The 19,231-nt window shown below is 39.7% G+C and overlaps 2 protein-coding genes and 1 long non-coding RNA gene across 5 annotated transcripts in view; 1 reads left to right on the plus strand and 2 right to left on the minus strand.

Moving 5' to 3' along the window:
* LOC111471470 (protein DEFECTIVE IN MERISTEM SILENCING 3-like) overlaps positions 1-2,543 on the minus strand; it is a 9,635-nt gene extending 7,092 nt beyond the window's left edge. Inside the window, exons 1-5 of one of the 2 annotated variants that reach the window (XM_023117183.1) lie at positions 2,314-2,543; positions 1,888-2,031; positions 1,586-1,700; positions 987-1,218; positions 136-327 (exon numbers count right to left, since the gene is read on the minus strand). In XM_023117183.1, the coding sequence (XP_022972951.1) occupies positions 136-327; positions 987-1,218; positions 1,586-1,700; positions 1,888-2,031; positions 2,314-2,337 (707 nt within the window). In that variant the 5' untranslated portion in view covers positions 2,338-2,543. Of the gene's footprint in view, positions 1-135; positions 328-986; positions 1,228-1,585; positions 1,701-1,887; positions 2,032-2,313 lie in introns of both variants that reach the window. The other variant, XM_023117182.1, reaches the window with a different exon arrangement.
* Positions 2,544-2,849: 306 nt separating this feature from the next.
* On the plus strand, positions 2,850-17,985 carry LOC111471471. Its single transcript, XR_002715204.1, has 3 exons — positions 2,850-2,932; positions 6,725-6,730; positions 17,974-17,985. It is a non-coding gene; the product is annotated as an uncharacterized LOC111471471 (long non-coding RNA).
* LOC111471469 (putative aminoacrylate hydrolase RutD) lies at positions 4,544-17,077 on the minus strand. Of its 2 annotated transcripts, XM_023117180.1 has the most exons (11): positions 17,060-17,077; positions 15,237-15,441; positions 9,317-9,412; positions 9,023-9,242; positions 8,746-8,828; positions 8,532-8,632; positions 7,775-7,870; positions 5,474-5,622; positions 5,267-5,384; positions 5,102-5,189; positions 4,544-5,029 (listed from the first exon to the last, which is right to left on the minus strand). In XM_023117180.1, the coding sequence occupies exons 2-11, from the start codon at positions 15,385-15,387 to the stop codon at positions 4,812-4,814; spliced, it is 1,320 nt and encodes a 439-aa protein (XP_022972948.1). In that variant the 5' UTR covers positions 15,388-15,441; positions 17,060-17,077; the 3' UTR covers positions 4,544-4,811. The 2 variants fall into 2 exon arrangements, with proteins under 2 accessions (XP_022972948.1, XP_022972949.1); XM_023117181.1 differs by lacking the exons at positions 9,317-9,412; positions 15,237-15,441; positions 17,060-17,077 and adding an exon at positions 7,594-7,647 and having other exon boundaries at positions 9,088-9,242.
* Positions 17,986-19,231: the final 1,246 nt, after the last annotated feature.

Raw genomic sequence — 19,231 nt, forward strand, 5'->3', positions numbered from 1 at the left:
AAAAAAAAAAAAAAAAAAAAAAAAAAAAAAAAAAAAGGTACTTTTAGCATTTTCATGGGTAAATAAAACCTCCAAAGAATGTTTACAAACTTAAGCTTCAGAATTTCAAGCAGATACAGTATATAAGACTAATGCCTCAAATGTTCAAGACAAATTACGAGAAACCGGCCATCCAAGTTCCTCCCAATTGAAGCACCAAGACCATGAATTCCAAAACTTTTGTTTATGCAACCTTCCTTGTCATATATTTCTAATGCCTTAACTCCCTCGTAAGTTCTACAGACAATTGCCAGCATGGTTTCCATTCCCAAGTACTCAGAGAGAAGTCTGCAATTGAAATAATTAAAAAAAAATCATGTAAGTGCAACACTATGCATATTGTTTGTTTGATGATGTAATAAGACTGTCTCTTATAATAACAAACAATTCATAACAGGAAGAACAGAAGGCACATGCTCAAGTACTCATCTCACTTCTGCTTTCAGATAGTATGTAGTCCACTTCAAAAGTTTCTCTATCACTAAAAACAAATTTAAATGATATAGTATCCCTCAGCATTTTTAACTTTTATCACAACATCAATGAAAATTAAAATAGTTAAACAAGAGGCCAGACATCATAGATTATGCTAAAAGAACACTCATCTTCCACCTCCACCTTTAGATGTCCAATTACATTAAACATTCTAATTGTTTAAGCTACACTTCAAACAAATGTGACAACAAACAAGTAAAAGACTATCTGATCGATTTGGATCCAGTATAGTATCTGGTGAACCACCCTCGCCCAATAAGACATGCATAGACATACAGTAAAGCTCAGTTTTATGTATCAGACGTGATGTAATTCAATCTCAACACCCCCATCCCACCCACCCACAACTACCTGAGGAAAAGGCCAGGGAACGTCAGTTGATTCATAACAAATTCCACATTCCAAAATAAATGGAGGAAAATAAAATTAAAAGAAGTAGAAGTAACACGGACCTGCTAAGATTATCATCATCAACTTTTCCAAGCCGAGCAACAATGCCCAATACATCTTTGGTCAACATGATATTGTAAGCCTGAATACTATGATGTGCGCTCAATTTACAAATAATTCCAGCAGCAGACTTCTCCTGCTGCATAATCTGTTGCATCGTTTCCTCATCACTTTGAGGATGGGAATGAATCTCGTTTTCAGCCACAGGCGTGCCTGAAGAATGATGATACTTGCCTAGAATAACTGAAGAAAACTATATAAGTGGATAAAAGATACTAAAGGGAATATTTATAAGTCCTCACACAAACAGTACGAGGAAGAGAAAACCAATGCTACATGTCTAAGAATCTAATGTGGAAAAAAAATCACCACATGCAAGCTTGAAATTTAAATGCGTAATATATTTTGGTGAGTAATATAACATAAACCCCACAAACCATACATAATAAAATCACCAAAACTAATATATGCTTTTTTGATGCAATGCTTGCCATGACCAATCACCTTGATGGTAAATGACAAACGATTGCAAGCATGTTATATTGCCCACGTTTTTCCATCTAAGAACAAATTCACTTCCCAACAATTATAGATAAAATACCTTGCAAATCGAGGATGGATTCATCTAATTTGCTTTTCTGAGTCTTGAGAAATTTAATGTTGTCCTCGTGTTGCTTTATTTTCATTCCGAACGTCTGTAGATCCTCTTGAAGTTTCTGCAGGAATCAGTCCAATGATGCATGAGACTAGCAATTCACTAGCTAAGCGAATACAAGCAAACCACTGTCAACCGAGAGTTTACAACATGCTCCCCACACTTGTGCATTGTTTATCCATACAACCGTAATCCGAAAACAAACTTGTATAAAAAAAAAGAAACCCAAATGAGTATGATGATGACACCTTGGAAAAATTGAAGATGTATTCCGCATGAGCAAAGCCCCCATTTTGCATATCATTCCTCACGACACACGAACTGTCGCTCTGATCGACTTGCATATACTGCGTAGAATCTTGGGCCGGCGATGTCGGTATGCGAATAGCCAGCTGCCAGACAGAGCACAATTAGAGGCCAACACAGAGGAGAAATTCAAGAAAATTCAGAAACAATCAAACTCCAACAATCTCTCCACTCCAATTTCTTCATAAATTGTCGTAAACAGAAGCACACAACAACAGCCACCTACTGCTCTACTAAAGCCTCAACAAAAATGCAGGGGAACAGGAAAATCCGACAAGCCAGAAGCAAATTCTAGGTCTACGAGTACGCATAAACCAGACAGATTAAGTAAGGGAGAGAGAGAGAGAGAGAGAGAGAGAGAGAGATGCCTGCATATTGTTTGAGTGAAACATGGCGAGCTGCTGAAATGAGTGCAGAATTGAGAAATTGAGGTTTGAAATGAATGAAAAACAGAAGAATTTGACGAGCAGCCGCTGCGGATTACAGCGAAACGAGTCTTCTTGGCGTTCTTCCTCCACCTCCTCGCTTCGCTCTGCGGAGGTCTGGTTCTGTGTCAGTCCAGGTCAAACGCCGAATTCGATTTGATGCTTCCCCTCTATTTTGTTCTTCGTTTTTCTCTTTTTTTTCAGTAAATTTTAAAATATATTTTTATAATTATTCTGGAGTTTATTTTTAATTTGTAAATAAACTTTCAGTTAGTTAATTAAAATAATTATGATGTGTATTTTCCACCCAAAAAAATGTTGATTTTTAAATTAATTAATAACAAAGTAATTTAGGTTTATAGATCAGATGAAAATTAAATTATTAAATTAATAAAAAATGTAATATTTTAAAAATTAGAGACCAACCACAAGTTAGAGAGCATTTATTGATTATAAACTCATGATCTTCCTTGAATTAGTCGATGTGGGTCCAACACCTTCCTTTAAACAAAGTATGTCTCCCCTTAATGAAGGCTCGGCTCCCTTTTCTTTTGGAGTCTTAGTCATGAGTCATTTGTTCGACATTTGAGGATTTAGGGCATAGCTCTGAAACCATGTTAGATGAACACGACTCTCCACAATGGTATGATATTGTCCACTTTGAGCATAAGCTCTCATTGCTTTGCTCTGGGTTTCCTCGCAACGCCTCAACCAAATGGAGAGAGTATTCATTGATTATAAACTCATGATCATTCCCTAAATTAGCACATGTGGACTTTCATCATCCAACAGGGTTAAATAGTTTAAAACTTAAAAGCCAAAAGGTATTCTATGACGACTAAATAAAAACCGTGCTCAAAATTCAAAGATCGTTTGATTTGAGATTTTATTTTATATGTCTGATAAACAAATAACTAACTATGTTGCATGAAAATGTTATCAAAATCTCAAATAAATATATAATTCAACAATAGGGATCAAGGATATGTTGTTGAAGATTATGAACTAGGAACGAATATGTATTAATACACGGTTAATAAAATTTAAATACAAATATAAAAACCAAAATAGGTAAAAGATTACAAACTACAAGGTCTTTTGTAGCTGTCGCACGTTTTCGATCGCTACTTCATGACCCATCTGAAAGTAGTATGAGTGGGTATAAAATATTCAATAAACAGTCACATATAGGCTTTAATTGATTCATGTCGTTATCCACTTACTCCATTTCCTTCGTTATATTATCTTATTTACTTACAATTTTCATTATCCTAATTCATTTCTCTTTTTACTTCTTAATATTCCTACTATTCTTTTTTCTTTTTTTTTTTTTACCGAAGGAAAAAAAATGAAGTCAATTTGGAGTTAACTTCGAAACTAGACCTCGACGAGTAGAATCAAAAGAACAGGAAAATTTAGTGACATTGACTTAGATCAACTAAATAAGTGACTTCACTCTTGGCTTTGTTAGACAACTTGTATGATGATGTGCCAGACTGAAGATCTAAAAGTCACATGTTCAATCCATGTTCATTGTATTTGGTACCTCGAGGCATAACTCGACTATCGATCTAAAAATAGTGAAATAGCGAATGTTAAGTCCACCGCATCAAAGTTACATATTATTAACTTTAGTAAAAAGTGGGGATAGATTAGTTGGGAGAGCGTCAGACTGAAAATTTGAAGGTCACGTGTTCGATCTAGGTTCACCGCACCAAGTGCCTCATTTTGACCGAACCTACTCCAGTCCAATATTTTCTTAAAGGTTAGTCAATGTTTACTTCAAAAAAAAAAAAAAAAAAACATATAATGAGTCATATTTGGTGGTATTTATGTGGGCATATTGGTATATTCCAAAGGCATATATATGAAATATTCCTTCCTCTATACTTGTCCAGCCTTGTCAACACACTTTGGGAGGTCTTTCGAGTCATCAAGCCTGTTATCTCCTGACATATTTTTGATCCGTTGAACGAGAGCCCTTCAACACACCTCTCCGTAAGCAATTTTTTTTCCTCTTCTTTGCATAAGCTATGATTCATCCAATTTCGATTCAGTGCTAACAATAAACATACAAGTCTAGCCCGTTCATAACCCTTTTTGGAAATATTTCGATTCGAAAGAAATCCACGGACTTGGTGCTTGATTAAATTTCGGGTTGGTGCGCCCTATATTAGTTTAAATCAAGAAGAATACAATACACATTTATTGATACAATATGAACATTTTTATAAATTATACAGAAGGATATATATAGTTTAACTCAATAGGGGAGGGTATATCAGCCTTGTAAGATAGGTCCTTTTGATGGTTTCCCTTGAAGGTTCTCAATATTGAGAGAGAACTCATTCCCCGACTACAGTTTAGCAAAAATGAAACAGACCCTGCAACGAAGAACAATCATATAGCTCACCTCTAAGAAGATCTGGAGTAAGAGAGGCTCAGTCTCGGACCGGTTTCAAGCTTTTCAGGCCGTTCCGGAGATACTCGAACTCAAAAAGAATCAGACCAAAGAGATACAACACGAAAAGATGGAGTCTCTCTAAGAAGAAAGGTTTGGCGGAGGAGGAGGCGGAGGAGGAGGAGGAGGAGGAGGAGATACTGCTTCCTCCTCCTTCATTCTTCAGTGTTACAAAAGCCATTCTCTCCTCCATCCACCCTGTTAGAACCAATAGATTTTTTAGCATTTCCAAACAACCATAGAGAACACCATTAGAACAAAAATGCTCACATGATCTTTTCTTTGCCAAGTTTGTCCACTCGTGTGGACTCGTCTTCATTTCCGAGGCTCTAATTAAGTCGAGAAGAGCTCGATTTACCTGAATTTCTCAGAAAACGAACTCAACTTTTCGGTTTCTGTTCACAACTTATCGATTGATTTGGATGAAAATTATACCTCTTCGGTTTTTTCACGACAGACTAGATGACCTCCATGGAGGTCTACCATTCTAGCAACAGGATACAGCTTTTCGGCAAGTCTTCTAGCATAGTACATCTGAGCAATAACATCATGCCTAGTGATCGAAAAGGATTCAGTCATCATCGACGACGAGGTCAATTAGTTATATAAATATGTGCACAAAAAACTTTGCTGATTGTTTACCTGCCATGAATGACTGATACAAGAAATCCAGCAGACTTAAGGCATTCTATCTCTTTTTTTGTCACTTTATGCGTCCAACATGCATTAACTTGACCAGCAAAACCAGCATTAGACTGCATTCCTGTTGCTGATATACCTTTAACATATTCCTGAAATATAATTGTTTCGAGTTGACTAAGAATCCAAATTTCTATGTCCAGAGAAACATAGTTCATAGAGATATCGAGAAAAATCGATATAAACGATCAACAGATGAAATGGTGTCATAGACACCTTTAGTTTTTAACTAGCTTCTCAAACAAGTGTCTCTCGATATGTACACGTGGTTTAAACAAAAATCATCCACTTAGAAAGAGGTTTTGATATGAACCAAGGCATCAATCATGCACGATAAACTTCAATGAAGATGTTGCAATTCATGCTACATTAAAAAAGAATGAAATTTATGGTTATAAATTATTTGTTTGATGATAATTTAGAGTTATGGTATTTCATTCATGTATTTTAAGACTTTCAATTTGTTTTAAGTTACATTTACATAATGGCTAATTATGGTCATAAGATATGGAAGTTTTACATCTCTTTGAACGTCTCATGAAAGGTTAAGGACATTTTGGATTGTATAAAACCACGTATATTGTCTTTGTAAAGTATACTTGGAAAATGAAGTAAAAACAACATTTGTGCTTTCCTTTAGCCGATGATCAAGTTTCTTTGTAATTCTATGTACTTTAAATTGCATTCAAGCTTAACATGATCAATCTTACTTGTAGAGTGATTCGAATCTCAAACAAGTGTTCTTGCCTTGAGATATTTGATCAACAAGATTCGTTATCATTAGGACGAAGTGTTCTTACCTTTCCTTTAGCCAAGTGCTAAGTTTCTTTACAATTCTATGTAGTTTAGGTTGCATGTTTAGAATCATTCAAGCTTGACATGATCGATCTTGCTTGTGGAGTGATTCGAATCTCAAATAAGTGTTCTTGTCTTGAGATATTCGATCAACAAAGTAATTTGAATCATATTTCTCTTATATTGATTCCTTATCAAGTATCTACGCATAAATACATCTATACAAACACATTTAAAGGTCATTTAACGACTTTGATCAATCAGAGAAATGGGAGGGAATTATTTATACTCGAGAGTTGAGACTCAAGAACATAATTATCGCAATGTCGTGGCAAGGAACTCGATAGACATGAAGAAGGTGGACCGTTCTCAACCAAGTCTCCTTACGACTGACATTAGTTTTTAGTTCAACTTATTCCCTTTATTAAAGTCATTTCCACAAGGAAGTTCAAAAGAAGCTTGTTCTAAGAGGGTTCATGGATTTTTTTCACTCCTTTTCCTACATGGTTAGATTCCATATGCAGTGATCATTGCCTACACTTGGCTCTTGTTAGATAATAACTTAATAACATGATCGAAAAAGCACATTTATTTTTGTAACGGGATGTTGTACAGTTCCAAACGATCTAAAAACTGCACGAGATCAGTTCAAACTAGTGATGGTAAAATTAACTAGTTGACCAAAAAAAAAAAAAAAAGAATTGTAACAGCTCAACCCATCGCTAGCCAATATTGTTTTTTTTAGGCTTTTCCTTTTGAGCTCCCCCTCAAGGTTTTTAAAACGTGTTTGCTAGGGAGAGGTTTCCACACCCTTATGAGGAATGTTTCGTCCCCCTCCTCAACCAACCAACGTGGGATCTCACAAGAATACAACTCTACATGGCAATGGAGCTATATTTCAGACTAATTTCAACACCATTAGCAAGCTTTTGAAATCATAGAAAGAACTTGTAACAACTCAAACTCACCGCTAGTAGATATTTGTCCGTTTGGGCCCGTTATGTATTGTCATTAGCCTCATGGTTTTAAAACACGTATGCTAGGGAGAGGTTTCTACACCCCTATAAGGAATGTTTCGTTCCCCTCTCTAACCAATGTGAGAACTAACTTATTGTTTCCATTTTCCCTCCTTTTTCGGGAGGTCCCACGTGGAGAGCATGGTTCAAAAAGAGGGAGCGGATCAGATTTAATAAAAAGGGAAGAGAGCCAGAATCCAACTATTAAGGCTACATAAAGGCAGATGAGAATGACCAGCCCATCATACATACCTGATATAATACTGCTCTTCTTTTTTCAAATCCAACATACTCCTCAAGATACTCCTGCACCAAAAGATACAATAATATTTCTATTGACATGCTTCAAGACGTTAACAGTCATTCATCTACACAGCCTCATTCAAATTCACAGCGTCGAAGGTAACAGAAGATAGACGACGATTTCGTTTACCTTCGAATAGTGGATATCCAAATCAACACTAGTCCTTCGTTCAGGAGTCTTGGCCTTTAAGAATCTCACTGCAATTTTGAATGTTTGCGGGTCAAGCTACAAGAAAGAGTGAGAAGAAAGGCATTAGCATTATTTCTTAAGAAACAGCTCCACCACAACTGAATAGCATTTTTCAGTTTCAATCAAGGGCTTTAATGTTAAATTCATGTTCTAAGTCTCATCTTCACCAACCGCTAGCTGATATTCTCTTCTTTAGGCTTCCCTTTTCGTGCTTCCCCTCAAAGTTTTTAAAACATGTTTGCTAGGGAGAGATCTCCACACCCTTATAAAAGAGTGTTTCGTTCTTCTCCCCAAACGATGTGGGAACTCACAATCCACCCCCATTTGGAGCCCAGCGTCCTCGCTGGCACTCGTTTCCTTCTCCAATCGATGTGGGACCCCCCAATCCACCCCTTTGGGGACTCAATGTCCTTGCTGACACACCACCTCATGTCTATCCCCTTCGGGCTCAGTCTCCTCGTTGGCACATCATCCAATGTCTGGCTTTGATACCATTTGTAACAGCCCAAGCCCAAGCCCAAGCCCACCATTAACAGATATTGTCCTCTTTGAAATCTCACATTAGAACTAGTAGTAATTTATTATATTTACGCACTAAATAAATGAAAGAACATGCTAGCAGCTTTTGACATTTTTCTGAAGATGATAAAACAAATAAACAGCGCAAAGTGGAAACACTAAACATTTAATCAGATACCTTAGGGCAACATTGAAAACCTCCACCAGTTACATTGAGCATGGCCAATGACTTGAATCTTCCTGGCGCCATAGCCGCTAATTTGCAAGCTATCATACCTCCTATTCCGATACCCAGATGACAAGTTAGAACAAAGAACTGATAACTACAAGAAGGTAAGGCTTCCACAATTTCTTGTCCAGAAGTCATTGAGCAGAGTTAAAAAGTCACTCACCCATGGAATGACCAAGAATATGAGCTTTTTCCCACCCCAAATGATCCAATAAGGCAATGGCATCCTTCGCCATTATCTTTGTTCTGCACAACCCAGAGAAGAAAAACAGATTACAAACTAATTGAAACAAAAAAAAAAAAAAAAAAAAAAAAAAAAAAAAAAAANCTCTTAGGGTATTTTGACCTAAATCCCCAAATTCTAATTAATTTTATCAGATATGCAACAACGATAAGAGATTTGAGAAAGTGATTCATAAACAAAAGAATGTCGAATTCACGTATATGCAGATTTTTTTGTGGGGACGGAGCTCCGACCCATTCCCCGATTATCAAATGCACAAACCTCGATCCCACCGCCATTCTCGGAGGTAACTTCCTCGCCGACACCGGTGGCATTTCGGTCACCGACGACGTCCCTGTCGCCGTCTTCGTTGGGAAAATCTGTCCCTATAAAGCCTTGGATTTGGGGTCCCCATGAATCGTGGGTTCCGGCCAAGCCTACATCCATTTTACAGCCATCAGAACGAGTTCCAAAAAAAAGTAGAAATCAAAGGGAAAAAAAGAAGAGAGACCTGTGATAAGAAGGACCTTGGTTAGTCCGCGTCCATAAGTTCTGTAGAAATTTTGATGGGTGTGTTGATCTTGGCTTCCCCGCGGCTGGGGTGGTGATGCTAACTGTCACGGTCATGCTCGTCCGTTGTCCATGGCCGCATGCGTATGGCAAGCCAAACTCTTGTCATGTCTTTTTTCATTCTGTCATACCCTTGTCATGTCTTTCTTCATTCTAATGTTTTTACTTTTCTAGTTGTAGGGAGTATGAGCCTCAAAAATATCATGTCTAGGCTTGCCAGAGATGAAATGCCTCACAATCTACTATAGGGGATATGACTAGTTGTCAACTTCTCCCTACCCAAGGTTATATATGCTAAGTCGTTGTTATCTCTCTCTTGCTTGCTTATATAACGTCTCTTTCAAAAATCTCTCTTTCTAAAATCTCTCTCTACCCTCGTTTTCTAAAACCTTCTTTCAAAACCGAGGCTAGAGGCTCGATCATACGTCGCTTGGCCGTAGGCGACGCAAGAACAAATTGACTTAGCTCACTTGTCGTTGGAAAGTGAGTGCCGCACAATCGCTAGTCCGCTGCCTTTAAAAGTGCGATTGTGTCAAGTGGTATCAGAGCTTTGTTAGCTCCGTGACACAGTAAAGATCGAAACCATGTCGGCGACAAAGTCGACACCCAAAGCACAAGCCGACCGGCTTACGCTAATAGAGGAGGAAATGTTGTTCCTCAAAGAAGTCCCTGACACCCTCCGCTTCCTGGAAGCACGGGTGACCGAATTGAGTGAGAAAGTCGTAGGAATCGACGCAATGGGCAACCGCCTGGATGGGTTGCCAATCACAGAATTGATGTTTTGAGTGACCTAGCTCAAAGAAAGAGTTGCTCCTACGAGCAGCCCAAAACCGTCTGGTAGTCCGGATAGCTCTGTCGCGCACAAGGAGGGACGTGGCGAAGAGTTCGACGTGCTACAAAATACAATGATGAGCTTGTTCAATGAATTAGCTGTTGAATTCAGAACAACAATCGACGACATCCAAGAAAGGATGGCCTCCATGGGCACTCGAATTGAAGTGACCATGAAAGCCGTGGAGAACGTCACGGCTGGGCAAACTAATACAAGGTCCAACAAACTAAGATTCCCAGATTCTAGAGCCTTTAAAGGGAATCGGGACGCCAAAGAGTTGGAAAACTTCATCTTTGATGTCGAACAGTACTTCAAAGCCACAACGGCTTGTACTGACGACAAGAAGGTGACCGTAGCCTCGATGTATCTCATAGACGACGCCAAACTATGGTGGCGTACGAAGGTGCAAGACATCGAGGATGGATTGTGCACCATTGACTCATGGGAGGACCTTAAGAAAGAGTTGAGGGACCAGTTCCTCCTCGAAAACGCAGGACATTTAGCAATGGAAAAACTAGTAGACCTGAAACACACTGGAGGCATACGAGACTATGTCAGACAGTTTTCAACCCTGATGCTAGATATCAGGGGCACATCAGAGAAGAACAAGGTGTTCTTCTTTATAAATGGGTTACAGCCTGGGCCAAAACAAAGCTACACGAGAACAAGGTCCAAACCCTAGCCGTCGCAATGGCCTGTGCCGAGAGACTCCTAGACTATGGGAACGAAGCGGGATCCCAAAGGAGAATGACACCAGTCCCAAACACTGGGGGCAAGACATACAAACCACCAAGTCATCGAAATGGAAGCCCCAACAGGCCGAATGGAGGTAACGATAGACCAAGTGGAAGGACGGATAGACCTCCTCAGAACAACCAAGCGGGGACATCTCGAGGACCTTACCACCAAAGGAACCACCCGACGACCCCTTTACAATGCATGTTGTGTAAAGGTCCCCACAAAGTATCTTACTGTCCTCATCGGGCCTCTCTCACTGCGCTCCAAGTGTCCATTCAAGAGAGCAATGACGCAAGGGTTGAAACTATGCTTGACAAGAAGAAAGATCAAGACAATCTCCGAATGGGCGCGCTTAAATTCTTGTCAGCCCTCCAACGGAAGGTCGAACCGAAGGAGATAGTAGAGAAAGAGCTCATGTTTGTAGATGCGACAATAAATTTCCAACCGAGTAGGAGCACTCTGATAGATTCAGGAGCGACCCACAACTTCATCGCCGATCAAGAAGCCCGAAGATTAGGACTCACTATAGAAAAGGACCCGGGGAAAATGAAAGCTGTCAACTATGAGGCCTTGCCTATTGTGGGAGTTTCCAAAAGAGTCCCCTTCAAAATAGGGGATTGGACAGGAGAGCTAGATCTTGTCGTAGCTCGCATGGACGACTTTGACGTGGTACTTGGGATGAAGTTCCTCCTAGAACACAAAGTTATCCCAATGCCACTGGCAAAATGCTTAGTGATCACCGACCGCAACCCCACAGTAATACCTGCAAGCATCAAGCAACCAGGTAATCTTCGAATGATCTTGGCCATACAATTGAAAAGGGGACTCGCACGAGAGGAACCTACATTTATGGGCATACCATTGATGAAAGTAACAACCACCGAAGAAACTGTCCCAAATGAAATCAATGAGGTACTAAATAGCTATGTTGACATAATGCCAGAGAGCTTACCCAAACATTACCACCTCGTCGAGGCATTGATCACGAAATCGAACTCATCCCCGGGGTTAAACCGCCAGCGAAGAACGCAGACCGGATGGCTCTGCCCGAGCTAGCCGAATTAAGGAAACAACTGGATGAGTTGCTGAAGGCGGGATTCATCCGCCCGGCAAAGGCACCCTACGGAGCCCCCGTACTGTTCCAGAAGAAGAAGGATGGGACGTTGCGTCTGTGCATAGACTATAGAGCCTTAAACAAGGTGACAGTACGCAACAAATATCCACTGCCGATAATATCCAACTTGTTCGACCAACTTCACGGGGCCAAGTACTTCACGAAGTTGGACTTACGATCAGGGTATTACCAAGTACGTATTGCCGAAGGGGACGAGCCCAAGACGACGTGCGTAACAAGATATGGGGCCTTCGAATTCCTAGTAATGCCCTTTGGCTTGACAAACGCTCCAGCTACTTTCTGCACATTGATGAACCAAGTTTTCTACGAATACTTGGATCAGTTTGTCATAGTATACCTCGACGACATAGTGGTTTACAACACAACCCTAGAGGAACACAAAGTGCACTTGAAGCTGGTGTTCGACAAGCTACTACAAAACCAACTGTATGTCAAGAAAGAGAAATGTGCATTCGCACAAACATGCATCAACTTCCTTGGTCGTCAAATGTGGACAAATTAGTATGGATAGCGATAAGATAAAAGCTATCCAAGAATGGAAGGTTCCTACTTCCGTATCCGATTTGCGGTCCTTCTTAGGATTAACAAACTACTATAGGCGATTTGTCGAAGGGTTTTCACGACGAGCCGCCCCATTGACAGAGCTGTTGAAGAAAGACCACCCTTGATCGTGGTCAAATGATTGTCAAATGGCCTTTGAAGATCTGAAAACAACCATGATGAGGGGTCCTGTCCTCGGATTGGTAGATGTTACAAAGCCATTTGAAATAGAAACAGACGCTTCCGACTTTGCCCTAGGTGGGGTCCTTATTCAGGAAGGCCACCCCATCGCTTTCGAAAGTCAAAAGCTCAATGACGCCGAACGTAGATACACTGTCTCTGAAAAAGAAATGCTGGCAGTAGTCCATTGCCTTCGAGTCTGGAGACAGTATCTCTTGGGATCACAGTTCGTAGTGAAGACGGATAACAACGCCATTTGCCACTTCTTTGATCAACCAAAATTGACGGCAAAACAAGCCCGGTGGCAGGAGTCGTTGGCTGAATTCGACTTCAAGTTTGAACACAAAGCAGGAAAGAGAAATCAAGCAGCCGACGCACTGAGTCGGAAGGGAGAACATGTGGCCCTGTGCATGTTAGCCCATATTCACTCAAGTAAGATCAATGGATCGATGCGCGACATCATCAAGGAACATTAACATAAAGACCCATCGGCCAAAGCCGTCGTCGAACTAGCTAAAGCTGGGAAAACACGATAGTTTTGGGTAGAGGGAGACCTTCTGATGACAAAAGGAAACAGATTGTATGTCCCAAGAACGGGAGAACTGAGGAAGAAGCTCATTCAGGAATGTCATGATACCTTATGGGCCGGACACCCTGGGTGGCAAAGAACATACGCTCTAATAAAAAAGGGGTACTTCTAGCCAAACATGCAAGACGACATCATGCAATACACCAAGACGTGCCTCATCTGTCAACAGGACAAAGTCGAGAAAGCCAAAGTCTCAGGACTCTTGGAACCTCTACCTGTGCCGACAAGACCCTGGGAAAGCGTATCTCTGACTTCATAACACACCTCCCAAAAGTCGGGGAATATGACGCTATCTTGGTTATCGTAGACCGATTCTCAAAATATGCGACGTTCATCCCCACTCCCAAATTATGCTCGGCCGAACTCACAGCTCAACTATTTTTCAAACACATTGTAAAGTTATGGGGCATTCCGTCGAGCATCATCAGTGATCGGGATGGCAGATTCATTGGGACATTCTGGACCGAATTATTCGCCTTCTTGGGAACAACCTTAAACATCTCCTCGAGTTACCACCCCCAAACCGATGGTCAGACAGAACGGTTCAATTGCTTGCTCGAAGAATACTTACGTCACTTCGTCGACGCTCGCCAGAAGAACTGGATACAACTGTTAGATGTCGCCCAATTTTGCTTCAATTGTCAAACCAGCTCGTCTACGGGAAAGAGTCCCTTTGAAATTGTAAGTGGACGACAACCAACCTTACCCCATATTATTGATCATCCTTATGCAGGGAAAAACTCTCAAGCTCACAACTTCACAAGAGAATGGAAGCAGACAACAGATATAGCCCGGGCATATTTAGAGAAGGCTTCCAAGCATATGAAAAAGTGGGCAGACAAGAAGCGTCGCCCCCTTCAATTCTAAGCAGGAGATCAAGTCCTCATCAAGCTGAAACCAGAACAGATCAGATTTCACAGCCGAAAGGACCAGAGACTAGTTCGAAAATATGAAGGCCCGGTTGAAGTTCTTAAAAAGATCGGGACTACCTCCTACCGAGTTGCACTCCCCGCATGGATGAAAATCCACCCAGTAATTCATGTGAGCAACTTGAAGCCATACCACCCTGACCCAGACGACGACCAACGAAATGCAATCACAAGACCGAGCATCGATCTGAGGCAAAAAGAAACAAAAGAAGTAGAGGAGATCCTCGCCGACAAGGTTAGGAAGATAGGAAGACCTGTACGGACGATTCGTGAATTCCTTGTCAAATGGAAGAATCTCCCTACAGAGGAAACCAGCTGGGAACACGCCGAAGATCTGAACTCCGCCGCCATCCCCATCGCTAGGTTTGAAAGTAGTCGGTTGACGGGGTCGTCAACCAATTAAGTAGGGGAGGATGTCACGGTCATGCTCGTCCAGGGTGTGTTGCCCATGGTCGCATGCCTATGGCAAGCCAAACCCTTGTCATGTCTTTTCATTGTAGTGTTTTTACTTTTGTAGTTCTAGGGCGTATGACGCCTCAAAAATATCATGTCTAGGCCTGCCAGACATGAAATGCCTCAGAATGTACTAGGGGATATGACTAGTTGTCAACTTGTCCCTACCCAAGGTTATACATGCTAAGCCGTTGTTATCTCTCTCTTGTTTGCTTATATAATGTCCCTACCCAAGGTTATATATACTAAGCCGTTGTTATCTTTCTCTTGCTTGCTTATATAACGTCTCTTTCAAAAATCTCTCTCTACCCTCGTTTTCTAAAACCTTCTTTCAAAATCGAGGCTAGAGGCTCGATCATACGTCGCTTGGCCGTAGGCGACACAAGAACAAATTGGCTTAGCTCACTTGTCATTGGAAAGTGAGTGCCGCACAATCGCTAGTCCGCTGCCTTTAAAAGTGCGATTGTGTCACTAACCTCAATAATGACATATTTGGAAGGTGAAGAAGAAAGCAAAGAACAAATTTGGGTATTGGTGAATAGGGGATTTCAGGAATTGGGTTGTGATAACAGTCAAAGAGGCGATCGAGTGGTTGGCTCGAGCGCGCGGCGGACATACATTGGAAAAATCAAGAATGTCGGTAATCAACCAAAAGTTAACCGGGGAGTAGTGGAATGTCACAGTCATGCTCGTCCAGGGCGTGTTGTCCATGGACGCATACTCATGGCAAGCCAAACTCTTGTCATGTCTTTTCATTCGAGTGTTTTTACTTTTGTAGTTATAGGGTGTATGACACCTCAAAAATATCATGTCTAGGCCTGCCAGACATGAAATGCATCCGAATGTACTATAGGGGATATGACTAGTTGTCAACTCCTCTTTACCCAAGGTTATATATGCTAAGTCGTTGTTATCTCTCTCTTGCTTGCTTATATAAACGTCTCTTTAAAAAATCTCTCTCTAACCTCATTTTCTAAAACCTTCTTTTAAAACTGAGGCCAGAGGCTCGATTATACGTCGCTTGGCCGTAGGTGACGCAAGAACAAATTGGCTTAGCTCACTTGCTAAGGCTATTTCATTTTCCTGTTCAACACATTGCCTTTCCTACTCCTGATAAGGTCTGAGGGTAATAGGGCCTTTCCTACTCCTGATAAGGTATGAGGGTAATACGCATTTCCTTAGCCTTTCCTACCTCAGAAGGTATGAGGGTAATTCGCACTGCAGTATTATACAGAAATGGCAAAAACTGGATATGACAACCTCATGATAAGGTAAGGTAGGGCTACCTCATGATAAGGTAAGATAAGGTATTTCCTACCTCAGAGGGTGTGTTGGGTAATGGTCTCTATTGGCAAAAATAAGATATTACAACAATGGGATATGGCCCAAAGTCGATAGGGTAAGATGACGATTGGGTCAGATATCCGATAGGGTAAGATGACGATTGGGTCAGATATCCGATAGGGTAAGATACCAAATATCCGATAGGGTAAGATAGTGTCAGATAAGGCAAGACTTCATATTCCTGTGTTAAACACTTATCGTTATCGAGCCAAAGATATTATAAAGATAGTTGTAGATACCTTTACATCAGTGTCTAGACTTATCGAGAAGTGTGTAACGTCAGGAATAAGGTAGGGGATTATAGCAAGACTTAATAAGCAGTTTCCCTTACTCGCCGCTGCAGTCACCTAAGGAAGTTCCACTAAGCCTTAGGTATTGGTGCACAGTGGATGGTGCCTTACTCGTCAGATATGAAGTAATTTTTCACATCTGAGTCTATGTGTGTTTTCGTAAGGAGTAATGTATTTGTTACTCGCCGCTGCAGTCACCGAAGGAAGTTCCACTAAGCCTTCGGTATTTGTGCACAGTGGATGGTGCCTTACTAGTCTGATGTGAGAGGGCCCTTCCACAAAAGTCATCACATCAGAGTCTACACTTATCTCTAAGTGTTTGTTCGTAAGGAGTCAGGTAGTTACTTATTTACTGTCTAAACCTCAGTATCTCTAACCCCAACCCATTCTGGGAGTGGAAGGGTGAAACTCCCTCCCCCATTCTGGGTCTCTGAGTATGTGATACATTGGTTTTAGTTAGAATTAATTGTAGTATGAGATGAGTGGAGTCTCTTTAAAAAAGTAGTAATAGAGATTTCCTATAATAAGATTAGTGACTAGTCTTCAGAAAGGTATGATTTTAAGTGGGTCTTTAAATAGGACCCTGTTTCTGTATGCTACTTTTTTAGTGTCGCACAATCGCTAGTCCGCTGCTTCAAAAGTGCGATTGTGTCACAGAGCTCCATGATCTTTGCGACTGCTTCTCGTTAAAGTTTGAAGGCTAAACTAACAAAATTAAATGTTTTGTAATTTTGATTTCAAATATTTTAGATTACCTTTTAGCAAAGGGATCATCTATTCATGAACAAGTAGTAAAATACAAGTAAGAGGACTTAGAACGGACCATCTAATCTCTTCATCACAACTAAACTCGATAAAAAAAAAAAAATTGAGTTTATTAAGGTAGAGCGGAGAAAAATTCCTTTCATTGAAATGGAAAACTAGATTATTTTCCAAGTATGAACGGCTCAAATTCTATACATTACATCTATCGACCATGATGTCAAAGGTTCAAAACTATCCAATACAAAAGAGACCATCTATCGACCATGATGTCAAAGGTTCAAAACTCTCCAATACAAAAGAGACCTCTGATTCTTAATGCTTACTTTCAGACGAGAAACAAAAGAGAAAATGATGTAATGTCGGTGTCGTGATGGAAGCGTAAGAGAAAGTTTTTTTTTTTTTTTTTTTTTTTTTTTTTTTTTTTTTTTTTTTTTTGATGTGNCAACCACAATCCCATTTGAAGCAAAAACAATGGTTACAATTTAGTTTCCCAATTCATTCATCTTCCAATTACAAAAATATATATTTTTTTTTAATTTATAAAACTTTATTAATATATAACAAAATAATGAAACATTATAAGCTTAGTTTAAAATTAAGTTTATTAAAATTTGGATAAAAATTCAAATTATTAATTTAAAAAATGAAAATCATTGGTAAAATTTTTTTTTTATTTTTTATTTTATAAACTAAATAGACATTAAACGACACAGAAATAGTTAGAATTATGTATATACCCATCACATGGATTGAATAGCACACACCACTTTGATTGTACCAACTTTTGAGTAGTCTCACTAAAGCTATATCTTCAATTGCACTCTTGAATTTGATTCACCCATTATGATTATGATGCCATTTTACTATTTTTTTTTTTTTTTTTTAGTTTATTCGTGTTACACCAAATCATTTACGTTTCAGTTAAGTTATGTTCAAATTGGTTTGTCTTACTGAGATCTTATTACATAGTACGCATTGATCTACATTTTTAAAACGTGAAAATTTGAATCTCATAACTCAAACCCTTAAATTTAGAGATGTTTACAAGACAATATTGGATGAAAGTCCCACATCGGCTAATTTAGGGAATATATTCTATCTCTATTAGTACGAGGTATTTTGGGAAAGCTCAAAGCAAAGCCACAAGAGCTTATGCTACAAGTGAACAATATCATACCATTGTGGTGAGCCGTGTTTATCTAACAAATACCGAAAATCGTCCTCAATTTTTTAGACATATCCATTTTTTTTTTCCTTTTTTTAGTTTATCAATTATGTTTTTTTAAAATACCAATATGGTATAAAAGTTAGGTCATTTAATACAAAGATTTGTATTAAGTTTAATTAGTCAATCATTATCCCATAAACATAAACACCATCATTAATTAAGCTTTGTGTTTACAGAATTTGATATGCTGAGTTGTCTCCTTTTCATGCCTTAGTGCATCTATTTGACTTAGAAAGTGATAGAAACCCAACTCTCTTTTCCTACAGAAATGGTAGTCTAAATCGATCCCGGATCAACCTTTTAGTACGGTTAGCTTGTTACGACTCGGTATTTTGGCATTTCCACTACTTTACATGCATGATATAAGATCCATATCTATGAAGTTTTCTAGAGTACCCATTTGAAATTGAGAAGCTTTTACGTGAGATTCTATCAATTGGAGTGGAAAACGAAACATTTCTTATAAATGTGTGGAAAGTTTGTCTTAGTAGACACGTTTTAAAATTATGAGGCTGACGTCGATACGTAACTGGTCAAACCGGACAATATCTACTAGTGATTGTCTTAGACAGTTACAAATGGTATCAGAGCCAGATATTGGACTATGTGCCAACGAGAACACTGGCTCCCAAATAGGGTGGATTGTGAGACTCACATAGTTGGAGAAGGGGACAAAACATTTCTTATAAGGGTATGAAAACCTCTTCTTAGTGGACGCATTTTAAAACCATGAAACTGATGGCAATATGTAACGGGTGGAAGCAGACAATATCTACTAGCAGTAGGCTTGGACAGTTACAAATGGTATTAGAACCAGACATTGGGCGATGTGC

The sequence above is a fragment of the Cucurbita maxima genome, unplaced genomic scaffold (assembly GCF_002738345.1).
Source record: "Cucurbita maxima cultivar Rimu unplaced genomic scaffold, Cmax_1.0 Cma_Scf00053, whole genome shotgun sequence".
NCBI classification, from domain to species: Eukaryota; Viridiplantae; Streptophyta; class Magnoliopsida; order Cucurbitales; family Cucurbitaceae; genus Cucurbita; species Cucurbita maxima.

Excerpts from the sequence above, each read along its gene's own strand:
- LOC111471469 (XM_023117180.1), bottom strand. The coding sequence starts at position 15,387 with ATGTCCGCCGCGCGCTCGAGCCAACCACTCGATCGCCTCTTTGACTGT. Across the intron at positions 8,633-8,745 it reads TATTCTTGGTCATTCCATGG|GAGGTATGATAGCTTGCAAA; the intron begins GTGAGTGACTTT and ends GTATCGGAATAG. Across the intron at positions 5,190-5,266 it reads GTCGTGAAAAAACCGAAGAG|GTAAATCGAGCTCTTCTCGA; the intron begins GTATAATTTTCA and ends TGAGAAATTCAG.